At 41.4% G+C, this 27,140-nt stretch overlaps 2 protein-coding genes across 4 annotated transcripts in view; both read left to right on the plus strand.

Annotated features, from left to right (window-relative positions):
* Window positions 1-268: 268 nt before the first annotated feature.
* LOC126405929 (uncharacterized) lies at window positions 269-6,378 on the plus strand. 2 transcript variants are annotated; one of them, XM_050069978.1, is made up of 2 exons: window positions 269-423; window positions 3,158-6,378. In XM_050069978.1, the coding sequence occupies exon 2, from the start codon at window positions 3,204-3,206 to the stop codon at window positions 5,208-5,210; it is 2,007 nt and encodes a 668-aa protein (XP_049925935.1). In that variant the 5' UTR covers window positions 269-423; window positions 3,158-3,203; the 3' UTR covers window positions 5,211-6,378. The 2 variants fall into 2 exon arrangements, with proteins under 2 accessions (XP_049925935.1, XP_049925936.1); XM_050069979.1 differs by having other exon boundaries at window positions 281-423; window positions 3,170-6,378.
* A 604-nt stretch (window positions 6,379-6,982) lies between these two features.
* srebf2 (sterol regulatory element binding transcription factor 2) overlaps window positions 6,983-27,140 on the plus strand; it is a 34,164-nt gene continuing 14,006 nt past the window's right edge. For both annotated transcript variants that reach the window (XM_050069968.1, XM_050069969.1), the window contains exons 1-15: window positions 6,983-7,348; window positions 16,781-17,163; window positions 17,739-17,928; window positions 19,302-19,459; window positions 19,657-19,809; window positions 19,919-20,200; window positions 20,309-20,423; window positions 20,513-20,664; window positions 22,226-22,430; window positions 22,537-22,712; window positions 23,106-23,355; window positions 24,860-25,029; window positions 25,168-25,339; window positions 26,727-26,844; window positions 26,928-27,037. In XM_050069968.1, the coding sequence (XP_049925925.1) occupies window positions 7,258-7,348; window positions 16,781-17,163; window positions 17,739-17,928; window positions 19,302-19,459; window positions 19,657-19,809; window positions 19,919-20,200; window positions 20,309-20,423; window positions 20,513-20,664; window positions 22,226-22,430; window positions 22,537-22,712; window positions 23,106-23,355; window positions 24,860-25,029; window positions 25,168-25,339; window positions 26,727-26,844; window positions 26,928-27,037 (2,725 nt within the window). In that variant the 5' untranslated portion in view covers window positions 6,983-7,257. The remainder of the gene's footprint in view (window positions 7,349-16,780; window positions 17,164-17,738; window positions 17,929-19,301; window positions 19,460-19,656; window positions 19,810-19,918; window positions 20,201-20,308; window positions 20,424-20,512; window positions 20,665-22,225; window positions 22,431-22,536; window positions 22,713-23,105; window positions 23,356-24,859; window positions 25,030-25,167; window positions 25,340-26,726; window positions 26,845-26,927; window positions 27,038-27,140) is intronic.

A 27,140-nucleotide genomic window follows, 5' to 3' on the forward strand; every position in this document is an offset into this window, starting at 1 on the left:
TCCAAAAAAATTATACACACACACACACACACACACAGATATATATATATATATATAGAGAGAGAGAGATTTAAAAAAAAAAAAAAAAAAAATTGACACCAGTTTATGTAACAACATAAGACAAGTATATCTTTATCTGTATCTATATCTAACTATCTATCCATCTTTATTTATCTTTATCATCTTTATCTTTATTCCCAGTGTCTGTCTGTGTGTCAGTCAGAGCCAGTTGTAGAGATCAGCCAACAGAGGGCAGGCCGTCACCAAACTGACTTTCTACAACTAAAAGTCCAGTGTTTTTGTTTTGGATGAACTGAGCTGAACACAACATGTAACTGTAGCTTCATCACAAGATAAGGGGAGCTTGAATGCACAGAAGACTCGACATCTTTGACCGAGAGGTGTCAAATAACACGAAGTCTGGTGAGATAATCTCCTCACGTCGTGATTGTTGCTATTTCCGTCATAAATCAGCAACCTGCTAACGTTAGCTTGCTAATGTTGAATTAGCTGTTAGCTGTCAATGTAGGTTAAAATTAGCTAGCGTCGCCATGCTAACAGATAGCAGCGGTTACAGCGTGACATTTGAGATTAAAACTTGATCTCTGCGTTGATGTTTGAGTTTAGCTGTAATGTAGATTATCGTTTGGTAGTATCTGAGCTATTAATAGCAATGCCAGTGGGTAACGGTAGCTATGTTAGCTCACTTGTACATTATGTAACGTTGGCTAACCTTCATAACATTAGCACAACTATTCAGTTGAGATGTTTTGACTGTCCAGAAACTTCCTGACACACTGACTTTTCTGGGCTTGTGACATGTCACCAGTGGTGGAAGAAGTATTCTTTTACTACTATACTTCAGTTTACTTAAGTAAAAGAGGCAATCCTACATTGCAAAAGTAATCTGTAACAAGTAAAAGTCCTGCATTCAAAGTCGTACTGAAGTCTCAGCATCATAATATACTACCAGTTTTAAAGCTGCAGCTGATAACAGTGGAGCTAATCTTAATAAATTCTGCTGGGTAGCTTAATCCATAATCATAACCTTATATCATGATTTTATTGGTTTATTATATTGTATACTAATAGGCACAAGCAAATTAATTATACTAATAGGCACTAATATATTACAATCCAGAAATACTGCCTTAATAGTGAAAGTCCTGCATTCACAATCATACTTGTGTAATTGTACAAAAGTATTAGCATCAAAATTTACCTACAATAATGAAAGTAAAAGTACATTTTGTGCAGAATGTCTCCTTACAGATTCATAGATATTATGTTACTGCATTATAATTATAATGCATTAATGTGTACATCACTTTAATGTTGTAGCTGACAACAATGGAGCTACATTTGGTCTTTACTGCTGGGTAGCTTAATCCATAATTATAACTTTATATCATAATTGTAGTGCTAATTTAATTAGTTGATTATATTTTGTATTAATAGGCCTAATCTAAATCTTCAAAGTATGTAGTAATAAATGCTATCAGATAAATGCAGCAGAGCAGATAGTACAATATTGGCCTCCAGAATGTAGTGGAGCAGAAGTTAAAAGTAGCATAAAAAGGAAATGAAAAGAACAAGTAACTGAGATTTGTGTTTAAATAAAGCACTTGGGCAGAGTTTCCACTGACCCTTAAAAGTTTTAAAGACATTGAATTCATTAAAAATTCACTAAAAATAAGGCCTTAATTGGTCTGAAAATGTCACCTATGCAGCTGTGACTGTCCTGGGCTTGTGACATGTAACCAGTGGTGGAAGAAGTGTTAAGATATTTTACTCAAGTAAAAGTATGATAATACAGTGTAATAATACTCTTGCATTCACAATCGTACCCAAGTAAAAGTACAAAAGTAGTCACATAAAAATGTACCTACAATAATGAAAGTAAAAGTTGTCATTGTGCAGAATGTCTGCTACTGTATTATAATTATTGATGCATTAATGTGTATATCACTTTAATGTTGTAGCTGGCAACAGTGGAGCTACTTTACTGCTGGGTAGCTTAATCCATATATCATAATTTATTAGTTCATTACATTTTGTATTAGCAATCTCAATCTGCAACATAATTAAAGCTGTCAAATATATTTAGTGGGGTATAAAGTACAATATTTGCCTCCAAGAAGCAGGGGACTAGCAGCTAAAAGTTGCATAAAATGGAAAAACAAAAGTACAGTTTACGTACTTCAGTTTTGTTTTTAAAGGGGAACTACACCCGTACAGGCTGGTAATTTTCCTATGGTCTAAGACAGCCCAAATATATTAGTAAACACAAGCAACTACATCCAAAAAAACAGAAACTAGCATGCTAAACTCAAATTTGTTATGTCATAGGGTAAAAAGTCTGGAGCTGCTGCATAGATAATGAATGGTGAAAGATGTAATAGATGGAACTGAGAGCACCCAGAGGAATGTCCAGAGTATATGGGTACACTTTCTGTTTCACAACTGAGAACACTGCAGTAGAATAAAGGTCATTTGGGTATAAAAAAGAAAACAAACATTCTGTTTGTCCATAAAATTCGGCTCCCATCTGTTGTCTACGGAGAAGCTCCAGACTTTATACTTGATGACATCACAAGTTTGAGACTTCCTTCTGTTGTTTCTGGCTTTGAGAGAGAGCAGCTCATGTTCACAAATATTAATTACGCTTTCCTTGGCCATGGGAATAACATATTAGAATTCTTAATTTAGGTGGTGTTCCCCTTTACTTGGTATTAAAATGTCTTAAATCATTCTTTCAGGAGTCTCAAAAAATGCAAAGACATTGGGAGTAGGATTTTATGAACCTTTTTTTCTCTAATGTTACATCGTGAAATCTCAAAATTATTGGCAATATGGGCAAAATTGTCCCTAACCCTAAGGACTCAGCTCATGTTTTTGTTCTATCAGTTTTTGTTATTGTGAAATTGGTCTAAAATTACATTCAGAGTGGCATAAAAGAAGTCTTAAAAATTCTTCAGTCTAACTTGCCTTGAGATGTAGGAACCCAATTTAGTAAAGGTAGTTGGTTACGTTCCAACACTGCATGTAAATTAATTAAATAAATGGTGTATATTAGCCAGCCTATGTTATTTTTGTGAACCTATCAAAATGAAACATCAAAAGTCCCAGTAATTTACAGACACTTCATGTTGTACAGTTTTTCCACCAGGGGATTAGGAAGAGGACAAAAAGAGCCGGTTGAAATGGGGGGCGAGAAAGATGAAGACGACTCTGAACCCAGATGGAATGAAGAACTCAGGCTGGTCCTCATTGGAAAGACTGGATCTGGCAAGAGCGCGTCTGGAAACACCATCCTGGGCCGGAGGCAGTTCCTGTCACAGATCAGCGCTAGCTCTGTCACCCAGATTTGCCAGCTTGGGAGCACTGAGCTCGCACAGGAAGAGGATGCTGAGAAGGAGGGCCAAACTGTCACACAGAGGAGGATGAGGAGAATCACAGTGGTTGACATGCCAGGGTTTGGGGACACTCACCTCAGCGAGGAGCAGATTCATTCAGAGATAGCTAAATGTGTGTCTCTCTCTGCCCCTGGGCCACACGCTTTCCTCCTGGTGGTGCCGATAGGACGATACACAGCTCATGAGAACCAGGCTGCCTGCGAGTTGGCCAAGATATTCGGAGAAGATGCAATCCATCACCACACAGTGGTTCTTTTTACCAGGGGTGATGAGCTAGAGGGCATGGGGTTCGAAGATTACCTGAGAGAGACTGCACCTGCTGGGCTTAAGGCACTGATTGACAGGTGTGGGGGCAGGTACCATGTACTGAACAACAAGGACCCCAGTAACTCAGTGCAGGTTAAAGAGCTCCTAATGAAGGTGGAAAAGATGGCAAAGCAAACTAAATATGGGTTTTATACTAATGCCATGTATTTAGAAGCAGAGGCTGCCATCAGGGAGGAGCAGAAAAGGATGTTGAGGGAGCGTGGGGAAGCAGAGGGGGAAGAACAGGGGGGGAACAATAACAGTAGCAGCATGGGAGAACAGGCTAAACTTGCAAAGCGAAGGAAGTGTGACTTGGAGTCTAATGGAGCAGAAAGCACCAATAGTGGATCACAGGGGGTCAGGAGGAGGGAGTTGGAGAGAGGAAATGATGAGGATTTTAGGATGGAGAGGTGGACAGAGGAAAGCAGAGGGAACGCCTTCAGCTTCCTGAGAGACAGAGTTGATCAGTGTAGGGACCACTTCAGAGGCAGGCGCAGAGACGGCAGCAGGGCCTTGAGCAGGCGACAGTCTCTCCATTCATCCTTGATTCGCACAAGGAGGGAGGCTGCACTCTCTGCTCAGGTGCTGGAGAGAATTAAGATCCTGGTGGCTGCTGGAGCCACAGGCATGGCCGTGGGGGCGATGTTTGGGGCAGCTGCTCCTTTAGCAGCTGCAGCCGGGGCATCTTTTGTGGGGAACTCAGTTGGTTTTGCAGCAGGTCAGTTAGCTGGGATGTCTGTAGCGGGAGGCACAGGTGTTGGGAAGGCTGTGGGGGCCATAGTGGCGGCAGCCACAGGTAAAACCGCAGTTGCTCTGGGGGCAGCAACAGGTGGAGTACTGGGTGGCTCTGTTGGAGCCATTGCTGGTGCTGAAGCTTCCAGTCCTAAGGAGGGCGCTCTGGATGCTCTGGGGCAGGTTAGTGCCATAGGGGCCTCTGCTGTGGGAGTGGCAGCAGGTGTGGGAGGCGCCATGGGAGCTGGAGTTGCTTTAGGTGCAGCTCTGGAGGGAGCAGCTTTCAGCACAGGAGCCGTCTGTGGAGCTGCATCAGTAGGGGCAGCAGGTGTAGCCAATGCTACAGTGGCTCAGAGTAGTTTAGCCTCAGCAGCAGGGCAGCACGCAGTGGCCACTGTAGGGAGTGTGGCTGCAGGTGCTGGGGCGCCTCAGTGTGCTGCAACCGGAGCCGCCTTGGCTCGGGAGGTGGCTGCGAATGTCCCAGTGGCTGCTGGGTCCTCTGGTGCTGTATGTGGGTTAACAGGGCCCAGTGGGGCGTCAGTGGCCAGCAGGGTTGTGTCAGACCCCTGGGGCACTGTGACAGCAACGACACGCATCCTGACTGCAGTGGCTGAGATAGGAAAGGCTGCAGCAGGCATTGCCCTAGCTGGAGGTCTTGTTGTGAAGGTAGTAAAGGAAAAAGTCAGATGTGGCACAGGGACAACAGAAGCCAGTTACACAGAGAAGAAGTCATACGAGGTCTACTGGAATAAATAAAAATAGACTTAATATTTTTTCCTTCACTCCACAGTAGCTTCTTTCAGTGAGAGATATTGCTTTGCAACAGAAATGCAAACATCTCAAAGATACAATCACAAGTTATAACAGATAAGAGTGCAGAAATTGTAATTGCAAATATTGGTTGTAACTGTTTGAGTCTGGTGAATGAGTTCAGTGACATTTGCAGTGCTATGTGGGATGACTAATAAAGACAAACACGTTTTTATCTCACTCAATTTTTTATAAGGTTGTAACTCATCTCTCGACTGGTTGGTTGTGAAGCAGACCTGATGTCTTCATACACATTTAAAAAAATGAGTAAATAAAAAGAGATATTTGGTCAGGAAACCAGGCTGTCAGATGCTGTCAGAAATGTCGGTCACACAGTTCAGCCGTGAGAGCTCAGCTGAATGAATGAATTTCACAAGGGTTTAAAATTTGACTTTTTCCTTTTGGTATTTTTAGAAAAGAATCGCAGAACTGTACATAGAAAGTAAGATATTTTCTTCAGCATTTTATTACAGGGTTTGCTTGGTGAGATTAATCTGATAAAGTAATTTATCTTATTACACTAGTAGGTGTTGAAAATGAAAAGAAATTAAGTTCTCATTTAAATCCTACTGTTTGCACTTACAGATGACAGTGGGTGGTTTTATTGCAGTGTGTCACATCCTGTCATATGTGAACCAGACAGTTATGTATTAACACTGTTTTTAGCAACCACCAGCACTTGTTTTCAACTTCTGGAAATGTAACAACATTTCTTTAGTGTGTTACCTTTGTTGCAGTGAAATAAACAAAACCGAAAGCATTCTCCCATGACTGAATACTTTGGCCTCATTTCATGTCCTCTGTTGTTGTTAGACGTGTTTTCTGCAAGTACCTCAACTGTGTCACTTCATTTTATTAGATTATTACCACAAGAACATAAAGTCTGAAGTTGCAGTGGCTTGTGCTTGAGTATATTTTGTTTTTGAGACTTTCAAATCAATTATACCTTATGCTGCATTTCTTTTATTTTTATCTGTATTTATTAAACTGTAAGCATGTTCAGCTAATTCAGCTAATATTGCACTGTTGCTGCATTTGCATAAAAGACCTTATAACTTTGAAGTGTATTATTTGTACACATGAAAGCGGTGAAACTAATTAAATCTTTGAATTGACAGCAAGTGTAATTTATTTATTACATTTTTATTTCACACAAAACACTGAAACAAACTTATGTTAGTGTCAAGGGCACTGCGTAATAGCAGGGCAAGATTATTTCTATATCACATTTCAGCAACAGGGCAATTCACTGCGCTTTACATAAAACATTAAACGTATCCAGACAAAGTGCAAAGGAAATACACTATAAAAGGACATTTAAGTACAATTTAAAAGGGTATTTGAATAAGAGTTAAGAATATAGAGAATAAAAACAAGCTAAAAAAGGATGAAAAATAAGTACAAGAATACAAACTACAATGCTGTGAAAGAAATTAATAAAAGTTTCAGTAGTTATTTAAGTATTATTTGAATCAACATGTCCGCACTATTTACTGAGTTTCACTAATTTAATCTCCTCATTGTTTATTTCTGAGGTGCTGAATTTGTCCACTTCTTTTCATGAAGCTAGGGGGCGCGGTTTATTCAAATGACACAGAAGCTTCTGATGGTTGACGTACTATCAGACCACGGCGAATACGCGCCTGTCATTGGTCGATGATGACTGGTCTCATGACAACAACAGCTGGGCCTCGGCCAATCAGAGCCCGCTTTGCGCTCCAGAGTCTGTTTGTGAATGACGTAATGAGCGTAAAACAAGATGGCGGCGACTTAAGCATATATCGGTGTTAACCTGTTTATCGACAGAGAAGTCCGCCTCTCCGGAGGCTCCAGTGTTGTCTCACCGTCGTCCCGGAAAAAGAATAATCTTCTCGGTTAGATAACGGTGTCGAAGGCGTCGCTGAACGCCGCAGAATAGCCCGCGGGTCGTGTTTCTTTCCTCCCCCTGCGACCCTCCGGTGACAGCAGGGGAGGCGAGGTGCTAACAGGCAGGATGGACAGCGGAGAGTACATCTCCACCATGGAGAACATGGACCCGACTTTAGCGGAATTAGGAGACGAATTCACCCTGGGAGACATCGACGGTGAGTCGTTGTGCTAATGCTAACAGTTAGCTTAACGTTAAGTGTTGTTTGTAAGTTAGCGTTAGCTTGTTTCCGCTCAGTTTGACAGCTCTGAGAGATGCTCATCCTCCTGAGCGGAAAGACCTGAGGAGGTCTGTTTATTTATGACGGTGCGAAGCTACAAAGTTAGCCATTCAAATTATTCACAGTACAGCTGACACTAAAAGGAAAGTTAAGAATTATTATCCCTGAGAGTCCCTATTATTTCAGCTAAATTCAGAATAATGCATCTGTTATTTTACTTGAGTCAGATTTATTCCACGCAATAATCACAGTTCAAATACACACATCTCTTTTGCTAATTCTGATTTATTGAAGCTGCCATGCTATGTGACATCGCTTCATAACTACGTGAAGTTGTAGGCAGAGTGTTATTTTCCATGAAGCAGAGGTGGGTATCAGTAATCAGAGGTGTCATTCATCAGAGGCTGTGCATGTGGGCAGTAAACTTGCTCATCAAGCTTGACTGTGTTTTTTTTCTTTACTGTGTGCTGAGGGTCATAAGATGAGCCATTTAGATCTTCAATTATTTAGACTCCATGAATTGCATGTCAGGATTTAAGCCTTGTCTTTCCCCTATTTTAAAAAAAAAAAAAAAAAAGATTTTAAAACCTCTCTTCTGCATCTTTTCTGAGCTTATTCTGCAGATTTATTACACTGAGTTTGTTGGACAACATGTCTGTAGACATCCTGTCCTGGCTGAACAAACAGCATCCCTGATCCAATCTCTCTGTCTCTATCAAAACAAGTTTCACCCTTTGGCACGCATTGAAAGGACAGGGCTTTTGGTGAAATGCCGGCCAGCGCAGAGTCACCAGATTTCTACTAGGGTGGAATTTTACTGAATGCCAAGTCACCAGACCGGACTGATGGACTGGTGTGTGTGTGTGGGGGGCCAGACAGTGTGAAATGAGCTGGGTTTTAGATAGAGGTATAGAAATGAAATTAATCGATTTCTATGGGTAGAAACAGATCTTTTTGTCTGCTGCTCATGGTGGACAATGGGGTAATGAGTCATTGTTTTACAAGTTATTAATAATCCTCAAGTCTCTGGTAAAGAACAACAAGATTCAAGTCAAGTTTGAAGTCCTAACCTTTGAGTTTCGTGTCCTAAACAAGCAATAATGCACTCTTCATCAAATGTAATGCCATTTTAACAAAGCGTACTAAAATCAGGGATGTACTTTTTTTTTTTCATTTGTATTAATTTGTTAAAAGAAGTTTGTTGGATGTTGTTGTAACTTCGTTTGTAATTTTTAACCCGCAAATTTTGCATGCTGCAAATTGTTTTTTGTTGGTTAATATTTGTACGCAAATGAAATGACATTGGTGTTGTTTTTTTCTTGCCGCTTAGTAACGTCAAGTTAGTTGCTCTTATTTCTCTCCTGCAACTTAATTGGATGCTGTTAGATTGGTTCAAACAAAGTGGATCTGGAAAGTTAATAGTTGACTTGCTGTGAATGAATTGTGTTAAAGTTAGTTCATTCAGGAAACAAAAGGAAATGAATTAACTCATGGCACACTTTTTGAAGAACATACTTAATAATCTCTCGGCTTGTGTGAAGGTATCAAGTGTTTTCATGTCAAAAGACTCAAGTCCAACTGAAGTCACGAGTCATTTGTGTTAAAGTTCAAGTCCAGTTGCACGTCTTTTTTGATCTTGTCAAGTCTAAAGTCATTACATTTGTGGCTTGAGACCAAATCATGTGACTTACATCTACGCCTCTGGTTTATAACACTACTTAACAAGATGATGTGAGCAGAAATATAATGTCAAACTCTGACAGTACTGCACACAAACTCATGAAACATTTCAGAATCTCTACCTGCCTTTGGTGCCTGGTGTTAATTCTCTTTTCAAAGGGGGCCCTTGGGCAGAGTGAGCAGACAAAACACCCCCCACAGCCGCAGTTATGTAATCCCTCTTAATCATTGTGTGAAAAGACAGGAATGTACAGATTGTGAGCGAGGTATGACAACTGAGAGTTGACTGATGAATTCACAGGCAAGCTGCAACAAAGACAGCCCACACTTGAGGTTTTTTTCTTCACTCAGTCTCTGTTTGGCCTGCGGCTAATCGATAAATTAAATTTTCCCACCAGCCAGAGCTGCAGGAAAATTGACCCGTGTTGCAGAAATTGTAGACACCGTCTCCCTAATGATGTGCGAGAGAATTTTTTTGCTTTGATCCATCTATTTAAAATCATCACAGCATCTTTCAAATCTCAAGCTACACAGTGATAGGTCTCATCGCTCTCTGTGCGGCAGCTGGTTTATTGTAGCTCTCCAAACTTATTAACTTTGTTCTTCAGTGGAGCCATGTGCGTTTCATAGAGTGAGAGGTCCTAGAGGCCCCTGTAAGGGCTCAGGCAATTGACCCTATATTCATCTAGAACATTCTTCCTCTCCCAATTATTCTCTTAGCAACCCCTGGTTATGTAACCTATTTTCTTTGCGCCTAGCAGCCTAGGAAACTGTCCTCCTTTGATGGATTTACCCTTTGTGTCAGCTTGTCTGAAGCTCTGGGGGCTCAGAGCTGCTTTGTCCTGTCTGTCATCATCAGTCTGCCCCCTGTGGAGGTGCAAAAGTGCACGCTCTGGTGTGTTAGCCTGCGTAATGTGTGCATGTATGTGACATGTGATGGACTGGTTGGTAAAAGCTCCTGAGTAGAAAGGCTCAGGCAAGTAATGTTTGTGTGACTGGAAATGTGTCCTACACTCAATTAAGGCTGTTGATTAAAGGATGATTCTGCGTGCTTTTTAGCTTGAATCTTTACTGCTCTAGTTTTACCATCATCAGGGTGCCTGCCGGTCCTTAAAAAGTCTTGAAATTTCTTAAATTCAATTTTGTAAATATTAGGATGGGGCTGTAGAAGTCATTAAACAGTCTTAAATTTGAATTTGTGAGGTCCCAATTACCACAAACATTTGATTTAATTTAATTTATTCATCTTTTAATGTATTTTGTTAAAATGGGTCAAGCTCTTCTGCATGAAAGTCCACATTTCTGATGCTGCAAATAAGTGGCAACCTCCTGGGCTAAAGAATGAAGCCAATGCAATAGGGCAGAGAACTGCAGTTCTTTGAATGACCACTTGAAGCTCTCTCAAGGACCCAGTCAATTTCCATAGACCCCCACGTTAAACAGTCTAAATTTACAGTGTGGTACAAAAAACGATTTTGGTCTCTATAGCTAATTTCCCCCTTAAATGACAACCAACAAACACATATAACTTGTGTGTTTTCATGTTATTCAGGCTTACAGTTACGCATATTGAAGTGTGGGCCACTTTAAGTGACAGGTCCTCGGCTTCTTAATCAGATCCATCCCTCACTCCAACACAGTGCGAGCCTCTCGCTCTAGCTCCAAAAAACCAAGATGGTGACAGCCGAAATGCCAGACTCGAGGCTTTAAGATGTCAGTCCACAAACCAATGGTGACGTCATGGTAGCTATGTGCATTATTTTTACAGTCGATGGTTCCAGATCTTTTAACCTACCATTGAACCTAATATTGTTGTTTTACATATTTGCACTTACCTGTTGGCAAAATTTAGATTAATCTAACTCACTCTGATAACCTTATTCCTACATAAAACCTACCTCTGAAAGGGACTACAAATGTACAACTTGTCCAAAAATCAGTCTTAAATTTGGTTAAAAAGCTGAAACTGCCAGTTGTTTTTAGTATTGATCAATCTGTCAATTATTATATAATTAATCAACTCATTATTTGGTCTATAAAATGTCAGAAAATGGTGAATAATAATAATTCTATCCTTGTTTCCCAAAGCCCACGATGACATCCTCAAATGTCTTTTTTTGTCCACAAAAATTTTTCACATTTAAGAAGCACCAGCCACCAGCCAAATGCTGGTACAGTATGCAAGTGGCTGCAAGATAAGCATCGCTAACCAGCCATAAAACAATGGTTATCTATTAAGTGGCTGGTCGATTTTGAAATCCACCAGCCACAGTGGCAGATTGACAAAAATGTTCATGGCCAACCCTGATTACCGAATTAGTTGGCGATTAATTTAATATTTCACAACCTACCAAAATATTGTCGCAGCTCTAGTCTGCAAAAGCATTAAATGTAAGTGTCTGATACCTGTAGACACCCTGATATTGAATATCAGTTATGTTCAGGAGGAAGTACTGTCACTGTTTATAACCCTCTAGAACTGCTAACTTCTCTGTGTCAGCAGAACTCACATACACAGTCATTACTGTCTTTGCTTTGCCAGTTGGTATTTTGTGACCCTCAATCAAATCCCTTTTTATAGTCATGCAACTGTATGGCAACAGAAAACGAATGCTATGTAACACCTGTACTGTTTTATACACTCTGTTGAAATGCAACAAGTGATGACGGACAGTCAGAGTTGACAGGAAGTTGGCTGCTGTGGCTGACCAATCATGAGAAACCTTGGTGTTGCAATGGTTTGAGTTTTATTTCTCTATTGTCTCAACTTTCCAGTGTCATTCATCTGTTCCGGTAGCCTAGCTCTTTGTGTTATAATTCCATTTCACAATGAGACAAAGAGATAAGAGAGGAGACAATTATTTTTTCAGTCTCAGCTTTTTGAAAGCATGTGTCACTGCACCAGGATTTATACTGTGTAGACACGTTGTTAAAATACTGCAGAGTGACACTCCGCGACACTAATGGCTCAAATGACAGATGCAATCAGTCATTATGATGCCACAGTAATCACTGGACTTAATATCGACATGTAAAGAAGGACAGACTTATTGTTTACTTGCACTGTAATGTCATTGGTAATAGACAGGGCTGTTAAGATCTATTGGCTGTGATATACTCATTGTCTCTGACTCTCATTTTATTATGAACGCTCTCATCTGTTGGGATGTGCTCAGTCGATGGATGTGGTCTGAGGTCTGCTGGGTTGTCTTGTCTCTCTCTGCTGTACAGTAAGGCTAAGTTCAAGGTCTCAGCCTCTGTTTATTGATACTTCATTGACCTTGATGGCTGAAGCCATATGCATTATCAGCGATATAGATCAGAGAGGGCAGCCTCCACCACATGGCCCCTGTAAAGCAGTTGTCAAAAGTCTTGAAGTTCCAAAGTCCCGTGGGACCATGAAAGACGTGTTTTTCACAGTAATTGACCACAGGCTTGTGTTCTTCTGGCAAATTGCTTTCTTCTCATAGCTGTCAAGACAGAGATGTTAACATGAATGGGTGATTTTGGAGAGACATAAATCTTCTTTCATAGTATATATGGTTGTACATTGTGAGAATGATGTATTTCATTATGTTGTTTCTTTTTAAATCAAATTTAAAAACTATACACTCTGTACTATGGAAATTAAGTATTTCCATCACATTGGTGCAAAAAAACAATAGACTAAATATTAATTTTCTTGTAAACAAACAAAAGTTATATTTGCATTCAGTGTAAATCACCAAAATGCATTTTGTGTATTTCTAAGGTCTAACAGACATTTACAGAGCCGCACAATTGATCAAAAATATTAAAGAAAATTTCAATATGGCCAAGTGTGATATCCAAATCGCAGGCGCTGCAATGTTTGATGAATGTAAAATCTGTCACAACATGCCATTATAAAAGAAGCATTTTCCGCTACAAGGATGACCCAACCTACAACTCACTTTCAAGTCAACATGCTTCTTTATTTATATAACTTTATTTCAGACACAAGATTGGTCCATAGCTAAAAAATAAATAAAGAAATAAAAAAATAAATCTTTAGTTCACCCCAGCAAAAATCACATCACTACCTTTTTTTTCCAGTGAAAATTCCGCAAAAATTACCATTCCCACTAAAATTGTGACTCATTTCACAATATCTATCAAAATAATTACAATACAATTGTTTTTGCATATCGTGCAGCCCTGTTTTCTACGTGTTTTAAATCCAGCTTTGTTCACATCCATTGTTAATTGCTATCAGTCTTCTTCTTCCCAGCCTTGTTGCATATCTTTTGTGATATTATTCTGTCCTCTAGACTGCGACCAAAATGGTTGCATCTATGTGCAAGTGCATGATGTTCATTATCATTGGTCCCCTCACCAGCACTTGATGCCTTACACACAGTGCATGTTGCGTGTGTATGTAGCAGCGTAGAACTTTACAAAGCTATCCATTTAGCTGGTGCTAAACTCCCAGAGTGAAATGTTGTATAGCTGATTATTTTTAAAAGTAAAATAAGGAGAGAGAGCAGGATGATGGGGAATGAGAGACAACAAGAGGTTCAGGCAGCACTGACGATCAAAGTGAAGGCAAGGAGAGACCAACAGAGCCAGTGAAGAAGAAGAAGTGCTTCTTTCAATCACAATGGCTAACACAGCACTAGAGTTGCTCCAATACCGATATCAGTATAGTGCCTAAAATGCTGGATCGGGTATCAACAAGTACACAAGTCTATGCACCAATCCAGTGCCACATAATTGATTAATAAACTTTAAAGAGGTTTCACACCCAGATAAAACGGCAAGAGCGTTTGCTGTCAGGGCCCCCAGGCTCTGGAACAATCTGCCCGAGGAAATCAGGTCGGTCGAGTCAGTGATCGCTTTTAAGTCTCTTCTTAAAACATACTTTTATCGGAGAGCCTTTCCTGATTTTACTTGAGTTTTAAGTTCATTTAAACTGTCTTTTATTTCCTCAGTTTTTATATATTTAAGTGCTGCTTACACAACTTCTTTTTAAAAGTTGTTTTCATGTCTTTGTCTGTTTTAATTATTGACATGTAGAGCACTTTGTAACTCTGTTTTGAAAAGCGTCTACAATTTGGAGATATTTCACTCTGGATAAGAAGTTGAATGCCATCACTTCTCTGGAGGTATTTGTTCATAATTTACAAAGACTTTAATCTGAGCTGTGCTATATAACAATATCAATTATTTTTTATCCATACAGGGTTGGTAGTATTCAGCTGTTAATGTTTTTTTTTTTTAAATTGCAATGGTGTTTGATTGGTGCTCCGATCGAGTACTTGGTCGGGTGATACACAAGTTCAGAAACTGGCATCAGTATTGGGAATGAAAAAATGGTACCAATGGTTGCGGTGCGAGGAAAAAGCCGTACTGTGTGTGTCGTGTATGCAATGTGGTGCGTTCGTTGCAAGCAACTCTAAACTTGTCAAAACAGTTTAAGCTTGAAACTTTGAAGTTGCGCAACAAGAGTAGGAAACAAAACCTGCAGGGACCGACGCAGCCCCTCCCAAATGCTTTTCAGCAGTAAGATGAGTAATCGCAAAAACTTGGGTGCGACCAAATCACGTGCTGGTGCGCCTAACTGAGAAAGTTGGTAGCACCAATTCTGCCAGTGGGAAAGTCAGTCTGGAGCCCTGTAATCATACTGCCAAACCCTAACACCCAGTGCAGCATGACTTTGACATTGAGGCGACGTCGTTGATAAGGAACATCGGTTTTGTGTCTCTTCTGTATGTAAGGAACCATTTATTGAGTGACCTCAGGTGTTTAACAAGAGAAGCACAGTGCACATTCATCATCATTACCGTGCCATTCATCCATCCATCAGGCACTCAGTGCTGCCGTACTCTTTATCTAAGTGCTTTTTTACCACACTGCCGTTGTCTTTCGGGGCCATCAGTAACATTACTACACACCATCTCAAGGCTATCTGTTTGAAGGCCTTTTGCTTTCAGTACGATCTGTTCACAGCCTTATCACCATAACAGTAGCTTCTTTCTGTGTGTGCATGTGCCAATTCAAGGCCAGTCCTTGAATTTCTCTGTCTTTACTAGTCTTATCTGCCAGCAGTAAACAACATTCACGCATCTATAATGGGCAACCTTACCACCCTATGTTAAGTTTTAATCGAACAGTCCTCTCTCAAGGTCACTTCAGAAAGCAATACTTAGGTTATTACCTCCTGGTACTGTAATACTGTGTGCAGCTGAAGCCTGAGCTTAAAGGTAGTCAAGTAAGAGTCATTTATGGAATTTAGGTTGTGTTGCAGTATGTTGATCTACGGGTGTCACCACATTCTGCTTTTATCTACACAACACTCCTGCTGAGTGATACTGTAAATTCACTGTTTTATTATTTTAATTATGTTTATAAGTATTTAACCATTTTAAGTTGTAGAATTGTTAAGGTATTAACTAGGGCAAGGAGATATGGATTGAAATAATCGTTTTAGGCTGTAACGTGATACACGATATATATATCTCCATGTTTTTTAAATCTGGGTGACTTGGTGTAGTGGTTAACATTGTCACCTCACAACAAGAGGGTTCTGGTTTCGAATCTGCCAGCCTGGCTGGGCCCTTCTGTGTGGAGTTTGCATGTTCTCCCCGTGTCAGCCTGGGTTTTCTCCACGTACTCTGGTTTCCTCCCACAGTCCAAAGACATGCAGGTTAATTGGTGACTCTAAATTGCCCATGAATCTGAGCTAATAGTTGTCTGTCTCTGTGATAGTCTGGCGAGATGTCTAGGGTGTACCACGCCTCTCGCCCAGTGTCCGCTGGGATAGGCTCCAGCCACCTGCAACCCTGTACCAGGATAAGCCATCACGGATAATGATAATGATTTTGAAATCTCCCTTTAAACTACTGTGAACTACTAAAATACAAGATTATAAAATGAACTGCAGTTACAATAAGGTTACATAAAGTAGCTTATGTCATATAATAAAATTAAATAATGTGTATTTAAATAAATCAAAGCAGAACCACTTGTGCTTTTATTTTTAAGCACCTTGCTTGGCTCGGGCCGGAAGTGTTGATCTTTTTGCTGTGAACTTGAAACTTCCAATCAATAGTTAGATGTCAGCTGTTAGCAAGAAGTTACCACAGCTCCTTAAAACGTGAGGATTTATTTACTGTGATCTGGAAACACACTAACAGCTCCCTATTTTATATTAATAGTATTTGCAAGTTGCAAAGGTGCTCCATGGTCGCAAAATGTGACTGAACAGTCACAGTCTGGAGCCCTGCAGATACAAAACACATGCCTCATCTGCTCATACATTATCGCTCAGGAGAAAATGTTCTAGATGGGTGAAGGAATGTGTGTGAGGTTGTGAGACTTCCCTTATGTGTGCATGTCTGTGAGAGGGAGAGAGCTGAAATGCTAAAAGAAGTCTCATGCTGATGACTTCAGAAAATTACGTGACAATTCAAATTCGATGTTCATGATATAGTCATTTTATACATCCCACATGGAACAAGCTGAGATACATTGAGTGTCATCAATATATGGCCCACCCCTAGTGTTAATATATTTTTGCTTTTTTTACATTTTGCTTTATTACTATTTTCTATTTTCGTGTGTTACAGTATGTCACTGAATGAGTTGCAGAGCTGTCCCAAAACCTTACTTTGATTTCTTAATCAAATCCAGGCTTGTTGTAATGTCCATTCTGTTTCTCCACCTCCTCAGAGATGCTCCAGTTTGTCAGCAACCAGGTGGGGGACTTTCCAGACCTGTTCGAGGATCAGATGGCCTCAGCAGGCTCCACGCAGAGTGGCGTCAGCACCGCTCCACGACCTGTCATTCAAACCCCTCAAGCTCCCCAAACTCCCCAAGCACCAGCCCCCGCTGTCTACCAGAGCACCACCGCTAGCCTCGCCCCCTCCCAGACACTGTCTCCCCAGTCTGTACCCCTCACCCCTCCCCTCACTCCCGCACAGACCCCCTCCCCTATCACCGTCCCCTCGGTGCAGCAGCAGGTGACCCGCAGCCCTCCGCTTCTCCAGCCACGGCCTCAGGTGGTCCAGCCCATCCAGCCTCAGCCCCAGCAGACGGCCCAGCCTACCATCCAGGTATCCAACATCACCTTCACACTCCAATCCTGTCACATTTTACTCATTACTACGACTAGTACATTAATACTACTAATTCTATGAGGGTTTTTGTGCACTGTTTTTTAGCGTATTGAAAGCTATATCCAAGGTAACATTGTTTGGGTTCAGCTCTCTGCATCGCTCTGAATGTGCTGCAGTGATGGACTAGCGCTGTTTTGAGTCAGGCTGTTTTCATGCTGCCTGCTTCTCCAGCTGTGATTTCATTGTCTGTTGTGGAGATGGTGCAGATCCATTTTCTGTTATTGTGCCATCCATACTAAAAAAGCATCTGCTGACAGGAGAAAAAATTTCACGGTACTGACAGACTGTAAAATATAATATCCAGAGCTCAGCATCCACACAAACGGCAGTGCACATCTCAGCAAAACCAGTCAGGCTGCCAGATATAGTTTATTGTCCTGAGTGTAATACCTTCTTCCTAAAATAGTATATCAGTAAAGACAGATGAAGTGTCTCATGTTGCATCGAACTTTAGTATCTCTGAGGGCAAAAATGAGATGAAACTGAATTCATGTTTTTTTATTTCAATACAGATGCACACCCAGGGGATCGCAATGCAGACACAGAGCTTCCCAGTCCACACCCTGGTTCAGACCCACAGCCAGACGCCCCTGCCCATCCAGACCCAGGCTCAAACTGTGATGATTGCCTCCAATGGCGGGCAGTCACGTTTCATCCAGAGCCCTGTCATCTGTCACCAGGGCCCTGCTCCGAGTTTCCAAGGTGAGCAGAGAGAGGCATAGGAGGGTGTTTTGCTCAGGGTTAGGGGTGTAAATCTCTAGATATTATATCAACTCCTCGGACAGTAGTGTGATATTTACTGATATCAGAAAGTCTGCCACGAAACCATTTCGATTTGATGCAATTCAGGGGCCTGCTATCGACATATGAGATGACATCGTGTGCCCATTTAACATAATGGCTCACAGAAGAAGCTGCCTCCCCTTTCCTTGGTGCACAAACACACAATTGTAAATATTGTGACTGGTTTAGTGCAGTAAAGTTTCCTCCACTAACACACAAAACATGGCTTGACAACAAGAATGTATAACAGAGGTATAGAATTTAGCTTAATAATCACTGTCAAGTTGTATAGACAAAACAATTGTTTTTTGTTTTTGTCACCTTTTACTAGGGCTGAACCTGCCTTAAAATTATGTCAATCGGATCAGATTTGGCTTTTTAACACGAATATTCAACTCTTTTTGTTTCATATAAAGTTTGAGAGAACTGGGTTCAGCAGGACATTCAGGGTGATGCCAGCATTCATGTAATATAGTAAACAAACCAAATTAGCCCTCCGAGCTAGTGCGTGCTAATTAAGCTAACGACAGATTGGAAATGTGCATCATTTTTAGCCGACACTAGATCAAACAAAAGTCAGGGACTATATCGCATTAAGTTTCTATGAGCTGTAAATTCACCACTTCGAAGCAGAAGGCAGAAGATGACATTATCTCGGAGCCTGACTGGGCAGCTGCCTCAATCTCACACTGGGTCTGCAGCTGCCTGTACCTGAGAGCAGCATGAAAACGAGGAGCACTCACTCTGCAGCTAAATCTAAGGACTTAAACATCCCCAAAAGTACGCTGCACACTGACAAAAACAAAACAAAAGACTTTTACAGCCTCACATTGATGAAACAGAGCAGCACTGTTACCACAGTGGGAGCAAGAAGTTACAGAGTGAGATGCCAGGCAAGGTTCATCATGTTTCCAGAGTATTTTATCTCGTATGTGCTTTGTCTGTTGAACTGTCTTTTCTCTGAAATCCAAAATATTTCCACACTGCAGATTTATTTTCTGAGAGTAGATTTTAAATGATTATCATCTTTTTCTTGCCTGCTTGCCAATATCTGACAGCCGCTGTTTGACAATGACACGGATGTGCCATGTGAATTTTAAGAATAAAGGCATATCTTATAGTTGATGGTACGAAATTAATGTTTTCACTTTGCATTGATAAATTTGAATTGTTGATTATTAAAGCGATACATTGATCCAGCTTAATTGATCATTGTACCACTATTAACGTATGAGTTAGTGTGTCATAAAGTGGACGATCTGATGATCCATTATTTTGTCTCCCATTCCCAGTCCTCCAACCACAGATGCAGAGCATTATGACATCACCACAGCTCCAACCAATGACCATTCAGCACCAGCGGGTTCTGACCCCGACCTGTCAGACCATCCAAACTCTTTCTCCAGCACCCACAGTTCACACTATGCAACAGCCGATGCAGCAAGTCCCTGTAAGTAACCTCACTGTTGTAATTGCAGTCTTTACAGTCAGAAAAAGAGTTAAAATGGCAGTGGACATGACGATTAGGTGATAGGTCAATATTTCAACAAACCTGACTTAACAATAGTACCGTAATTACTGCAAAACATAAACTGCTTGTAAGCAAATATAAAATCCTCCACTGGCCTTTGAACGTGTCTTCATCAGGTTCTGGTCCAGCAGCCTCAGATTCTGAAGACAGATTCACTTGTTCTGACAACACTCAAACCAGACGGCACACAGGTGCTGTCTACCATGCAGAGCCCCACAGGGATCACCACCTTGACTACGCCCATCCAGAACACAGCTCTGCAAGTCCCGGTAAACGGCTAGCATAAAAGATTTTTATTTTATTATGTGGTTGTTAATGTTTATCACAATTTCGGTCCCACAGTGAAAATTAACTTACTGCTACTGATTTCCGTCCCAGACGCTGATGAGCAGCAACATCCTGACCACCGTCCCTGTTATGATGGGAGGAGGAGACAAGCTGCCAATCAAGCAGCTCCAGCCAGGCACCTCCCAATGCACAAACGGAGCTAGAACAAGCATGGACCAGGGCCAGGTGATGGGAGGAGTGGTAGGCCCGGGGGGAGTTGTGAAGGAGGGCGAGAGGAGAACGACCCACAACATCATTGAGAAGAGGTATCGGTCCTCTATCAACGACAAGATCGTGGAGCTCCGAGACCTGGTCATGGGCAATGACGCGAAGGTTAGTGATTTTAATGCTGGGAAAATGTTTCAGTGTTTAATTTGTAAAGAAATCCACTGATTTCACTCATGAGCTTGATCACATCCTCCTTAATGTCTGTCTTCCCAGATGCACAAGTCAGGCGTGCTGAGGAAAGCCATTGACTACATCAAGTACCTGCAACAGGTCAACCACAAACTACGACAAGAGAACTTGGCCCTGAAGATGGGCAACCAGAAGAACAGTATGTCTTTTTACATTATTGAATGCTATAAGCAGAGCATAATCTGTTGCAGCTTCAGATTTCATTGAGTTTCTCTCTGTTCATCTCAGAGCAAGTGGTCCTGTCTGAAGATGTGGAGCTCAAAGAGGAAATAGTGATGATGTCACCTCCAGCCTCGGACTCTGGATCAGGTTCCCCTCACCAGTTCTCTCCTTACTGCGTGGACTCAGAGCCTGGCAGCCCCCTGCTGGAACACGATCAGGTAACACACCTTCATCTTTAGAGTTACTAATTCACTGATAGGAGTCCTACTGCTCCTTACTTCTATTGCTTCATAGTACAAGATGTCCAACAGTGAACAACTATAAGAATTTTATTATGAAGATTGCTCAGGAGGTGCTGACATTCGTTTTATCACTAAAGCCTGACTTATAGTAGGACACTCGACACACTGAAGCGCCACGCAGAGTTTTTGATTCATGCTTCAGTGAAAGGTTTCAGTCGTCTCCATGTTAACTCAACACCATCCCTCTTATCATCCTGATCTCGAGAAAAGGAGGTGGTCAGTGCATCCCTTGAATCAAACACGGGGCCTACAGGGTGAATATGTTTTGGTCCAACAAATGCAGGACATGGATGTAGACATGCACTTTCAGTATTTTGCCAACAGTTTTGATAGTCCTCAATCAAATTGTTTTAATTGATTGCTCACACCGGGACACACTAAACCCCAGCAGGTGTGTTAGAGAGGCTCGCTGTGATGCTGAGGATTAGAGGATGGGAGGGTTGCTGCAAGTTAAATAAAAATGGCTGTTGTAAGTTATCTAAAGTTACGGTTACAGACCAAACTGTGGTGAAATGTCTCCATGTCACTACCCAGTCACATTGCATGACAAAATATGAGCAACATTTTCCAGGTGCAACGATAAGAAAAGGAGAGGAAAGTTTTGATTTACATTTTTTTTCTGTTGAAAGTGATTTCTGCCAAGCGACACCATTGATGTATAATAAAAACTAGATACCAGACCCCAAGATGGGACCTATTCAGTCCACTTTAATTGCTTGCCTGGTACATATGCCAGAAAAGTTTCTAGCTTCTGGGTTTTCTTCTGTTGTATGCAACCCACTGAATATGGGCAGCAGTGTTTCTCCCGCTGGAGAAACAGAGAGTTCCCGCTCGGCTTGTAGACTTAACATTGTGATGAGGTCACAGATTTATACATCGCTTTTCTCGGCTTGAGGAAAGTTTTATAAATATAAAACCTCCATGCATCAAAAATTCATAATAGAAGGAGTCATAATTGAACTTGTTTGCAGTTCGAGGCTCTGTTGAGAAAATGCTTTTTGGGCTGCGGAGGATTTTGTCACTGCATTACTGCAAGTGGCTGCTGGGAAAAATTGGGGCCAAGGCTTAGTGGCATTCCTGGGAGCCTGAGTGACACTCATCAAACGTTTTGAGCAGCCTACTGTGAATCAGGCTTTGGGGTAGAGAAATTCTTGTTAGATACAAGTGCATCGACACCTAAATTTGAAAATAATCTGATCTTGTTTATTTGGAATTATTCCAGGGAGGAAGTTTTTAAAAATGCAGATGTTCTTGTTTGTAAATAATAAATGTTTGTCTATGGCTCTCTACGCTCAAATTAAGATTAAAATTTAACTGGACTCATATAGCATGATCATAATTATGTGACTCTCCTTAAATACAGTGTTGCCAAAGCATGCTGTACAAGGTTTATGATGTAAGTTCAATAACGGACATGATTGTGAATAATTCAACAGACAATTATTGTGAGCCTGTTCTCTACCTCTCTTTCTCGCAGATGAAGAGTGAGCCAGATTCTCCCTCCTCCGTCGGCGTGATGGATGGTTCTCGACTGCTTCTCTGCGTCCTGACATTCTTCTGCCTGTCACTGAACCCGCTGCCATCTCTGTTGGGCTCTGAGGCCTCAGGGAGCGCCAGCCTGCCCACAGGCCACGGGCCATCTAGAACACTTGTCTGGTTCCCAACTCACACTCAGGACTTTGGTGAGGAGTGGGGCTGAGTCCTCTGTTTATCAGGGTTCACATCACGAGTTAAGAGTAGCCATGAGTAATGACGTTATCTTATGTTTCATCTCTCCTCATCCTCCAGCGTCCTGGCTGCGGTGCCTGTTGCCGTGGGTGATGGTGTGGGTGCTGAGCGGAGTGGGTGCGGTGTGGGGCTGTGTCAGGGTGCTCTACCTGTGGGAACCCGTCACACCCCTTCACTCGCCAAAATCTGTGTCGTTCTGGAGGCATCGCAAACAAGCCGACCTGCATCTCAACAGGGTGAGATGCTATTTATATTGTTTTCCCTTACATAAGAGGTGTGTGTGTGTGTGTGTGTGTGTGTGTATGTGAACAGGAAACTTCTCAAGAAGGAGTGAGGTAGCGTTTCCAAAAATAGGAAAGAAATGATCACACTACTTCCATTTCATGTGACTGTGTGAATATTTGATCCCGTTATTCTTTCCTCCAGTGTTTGGATGTGCTCAGAGATCTGCTTTGATTTACACTGTTTTGATGTGTCAGTTTAGCCTGCCTTTTCCCTGCATGCATTTATTTTTAGCGTTCGTTCAAATCGCGCTCAGATCTAATGACCTTCATCGCCCCCTCTCTCCAGTCAGTCTCCACTGAATACTGATTAGCTTACTATTTCTCCTGTCTCTTTCTCTCCTGCAGGGAGATTACACAGCAGCAATGGCCAGCTTAGAGACATGCCTGTCCGTCTTGACGAGAGCTCTTCCATCAACCAATCTGGACCTGGTCTGCTCACTGTCCTGGAATCTAATTCGCTACTGCTTGCATCGTCCAACTCCTTTGGGTTGGCTGGTTCATCAGGTCGGGGGAAAGCATGAGGGGGAGGAGGCTAGGACGAGTGCGAAGGACGCGGCGCTGGTTTACCACCGGCTGAGCCAGCTGCAGCTCACAGGTGAGTGTTGGCACCAAAGTGGGCTGATGTGTACACAGGCAGGACAAATACACACAGGTTGAACAAGTTATGCCACAACCCTTGTTTTTGTATTTTTTTGAACCAATGGGAACAACATTTTTTGAAATTGGTCCAGTATTGAGCAAAACATCTGCAGCTGGCTGCAGTGAAACAGGCTGCAACGTGCGATCCATCAGTGTATGTCCAATAAAAGTGCTTGTTTTTGTCACTGACAGGCTCAGATTGTGGTTACAAGTGTCTGACAACATATGGAAAGGATTCCTACAGAGATAGACCTTTTTATTAAAGAGTAACATCCTTTGCCAGACTCCATTTTAAATAAACAATGATCTTAGTATATACAGATCCAGCATATTTTCACATCTAAATGGGAACGGTTTATTTTAACCAATCCAGAGTTTCACAAAAGCAAGAAGAGAAAATACCGGCTGCTCGTGGTTGTGAAGTGGTGAACTTCAGGCGAATGCGAGGTCAACTATAACTGGTCAACTATAGGAAAAACGGGAAGCCACTGGGATTACGTCAAGCACACTAGCATCTAGCCAAGGATGTATAGTTAAGATGCCTTCATTTGTTTGGGGCATATCAGAGTTAAAAGTTATAAAAGGATGACACCGACTGGGATAGACACAGAGTGGGACAAGGAAAAGGGAGTCAAGTGTGTGAGAGGAAATCGTGATTCCTTATATAGACAACTAGTGGCCAGGAGGCTAATTTACAACAGCGAATCATACAGTAAATATACCACAAGTATGCTATGTGGAAAAAAAATACTCTTAGTATTCAAGTAAATGACCTCAAATACTTACTTACTTACTTTTTCGTTTATTTTTTATCAGGGACCATGTACAGAGAACATTGGACTCAACAAAATGCACCAACAACAATAAAAAGTTTTTTAGATTATTTGAATATTTATTTGTCTGCAAAGAAAATATCAAAGCAATAAAAAGACCAAGCTGGTTTACAAAAAAGGTTTGAAATCTATTTTATCATGAACGCCAGGACACACCAAAGCATCAAATTTAAGATGAGAGATATAAGAATTTTTGGAGCAGTGGAGAGATGAAAGAAAGCACCCTTTTGTGAGCTTTTGTTCCTGTCAACAGTTTTACACAGTTTGTGGCAAACAAAAAGGATCTTACTCTTTAACAAAAAGGTTTATATCTGTAGGGGTCCTTTCCATAATCTTGTCAGACACCTTTCACAATCTGAGCCTGTCAGTGGCAAAAACAAGCGCTTTTAGTGGGCGTATATTGACAGCAAAAACATGCCAGAGTGTTTGCATTGTAGCCTGTTTCACAACTGATGGCTGCAGCGCTCTCAATCAACACCGGACAAGTTTCAAAAAGTGTTGCTCCCATTAGTCTCTTAGACACAAAAACATGGGGAAATAGTTATATTTTAATTACAACAAATCAATATTGCACCTTACTTTCACTTTGACATGCAGTCATACAGTTTCTTCTCTTGCTCTCTGTAGGAAAGCTGCCTCAGCGTAGCAGTCTGTGGGCTTTGTCTGTGTCTCTGAGTGCTGTCAACCTCAGCGAGAGCGCCCAAGGCAAGATGGCCCCTGCGCAGCTTACCCAGATCTATGTTACTGCAGCAACAGCCCTGCGCACAGTGCTGGGCCACCACCTTTCTTGTCTGCCTGTAAGTCTCTTACACGTTCTGTCTCCTGTCTGTGGTCACCCTGTGTTTGAATACTTATCCACTTTATCTTAATGATATTTACTTTGGATGAGGTTTCTCTCCATAATCCGCATCCTTACTTCTGTGTGAATCTCCCAGGGTTATCTGTTGAACTGTGCAGAGAGCGTGGCCAACCAATCAGAGACCAAGACGATCCCTGACTGCCTGCGCTGGCTCTTCACCCCACTGGGTCGGCAGTTCTTCCTGAGTTGTGACTGGTCGGTGAAGTCAGAGAGCAGCGATGGGTTGTACACTTCTCAGCGAGACCCAGGTATGACATTAAAAACAGGAGTTGGCTCATAATCTGTTGTACTCTTTATAGTCTTTCTCTGTTTCATTTCCTCTTTCCATTTTAACTCCGAAACAAACAGTCCAAATAGTTTAAGGTGTTACCTCATTAGATATTTTCTCATAACAGAAGATAAACTCATGACATTATGCTTTTTAAGGGTACTTTTAGCTCCCTTTAAAGAAGTTGTAATCATTGCTAGATGAAATTTCTATTAAAGGAAATACAGTTTAAACAAGACGATCATAACCAATATTTGACATTTGTATATTTATTACACAAATATAAAGCAGGCCTAATGGAATGGACAGCTTCACCATTATTTACTAAATTTTATTGACTATTTTGATACACAGCTGTTTCATTACGTGGACATTATTAGTTCACTTCAAGAGGCCTTCAACCACAGGTGCTTTCCCCATTTTCGTTTTCTGTCTCCATCAATAGCAGCCATGGCTACTCCTCGTTGTTTGAGCAGACTACACAAGGTAGCCAGAGGAACACCAAGTTTCGCTGCTTTCACTCTAGCTATTTATTTCTATTAATAATACCAAAATCAGAACTGGCCCTGGGTCAGCATCGGAAAATGGATGGATGGATATAACACTGAATCATGTTGGCTAAATTGGCTTGTTGGCTCAAGGTCTTTGTTGCATTGTGTTGAGCTTCAGAGTTCTTTTTTGTGCTGGGCAATGCAGATGCTTAAAAAAGTGATCTTTACAAACATTTCTCCACATGTAGAAGAATCTGGAGGCAACAGGACACGATTTTGGTGCTGGTTTCCTTTTGTTGTTCGAGTAGTTTTGACCATTCACATTTGAGCGGCAGATCAACAGTCCATGTGGAGAGATGGAGCACATCGGCTGGAACCCATCCGTTTCTCTTTTTGTCCCATTTTATGTCCCGCTTTGTAAATTTATCTGCATTCATATAAGAATATCTGTTATTAAAGGTTAGCTGAAATGACCGGCACATGGAAGAGGAAGTGTTTGCCCAAATATCCTCTTGCTAAACTAAATCTCCTGAAATATTGGTCATTGGCTTTAGGGGCTTATTGTCATGAAACGATCACCAGTGGGTTCCGAGGTTGCTTAAAAACTGACTAACTTGTAAATGTTTAATAGCGATAAGATAAGATAAGATAGAAGCATCATTAGAAAAACAAGCAACATGATAAGTAAAGCTGAAAAAAGGAAAGTATAGTCAATAGAATAAAGGTTTGTATTGATTATTTTACATATTATTTGACTTTCTCTTATCTATAAATGCAAACATGTTCTTTTTTTTTAAGTATTGAAGGACGAATATGTAAATTTGAAATGCTGTGCACTATGATGTGACTGTGCTTCCCCTTCTGATCTTCCCCCAGCTGACCCCATCGCCCAGCTGCACCGCTGTTTCTGCAGGAAGCTTTTGGAGAGAGCCGTTCACACCCTCATCCAGCCACAGAGCGACTCTGAAGTGGGCAAACACAAGAACGAATCTGGGTGAGGCAGAAGGGCACCAGCAATGCTTTTGACAGTTTGATGTGAGTAAATGACTTGACCCTGGATGTCTGTCTCTATTTCAGGGAGTTCTACAGTGCCCTGGAGTTCCTCAAGTTGCTAAACAGCTGCACAGAGGACTCTCCTTCCCCTCCTCCTCTCTTCTCGACTCCACCCAATCACACCACCACGCCAGGTATGAATAGTGTGAGGAGAACAATCCTGCCCAATGACAATCAAGCATGAATCACATCGGATGTTTGCGTGGGAGAAGAGATTTCAATATTTTTTTTTTCCTC

Source organism: Epinephelus moara, chromosome 18 (assembly GCF_006386435.1).
Source record: "Epinephelus moara isolate mb chromosome 18, YSFRI_EMoa_1.0, whole genome shotgun sequence".
Classification (NCBI taxonomy): Eukaryota; Metazoa; Chordata; class Actinopteri; order Perciformes; family Serranidae; genus Epinephelus; species Epinephelus moara.

Excerpts from the sequence above, each read along its gene's own strand:
- LOC126405929 (XM_050069978.1), top strand. The coding sequence starts at position 3,204 with ATGGGGGGCGAGAAAGATGAAGACGACTCTGAACCCAGATGGAATGAA.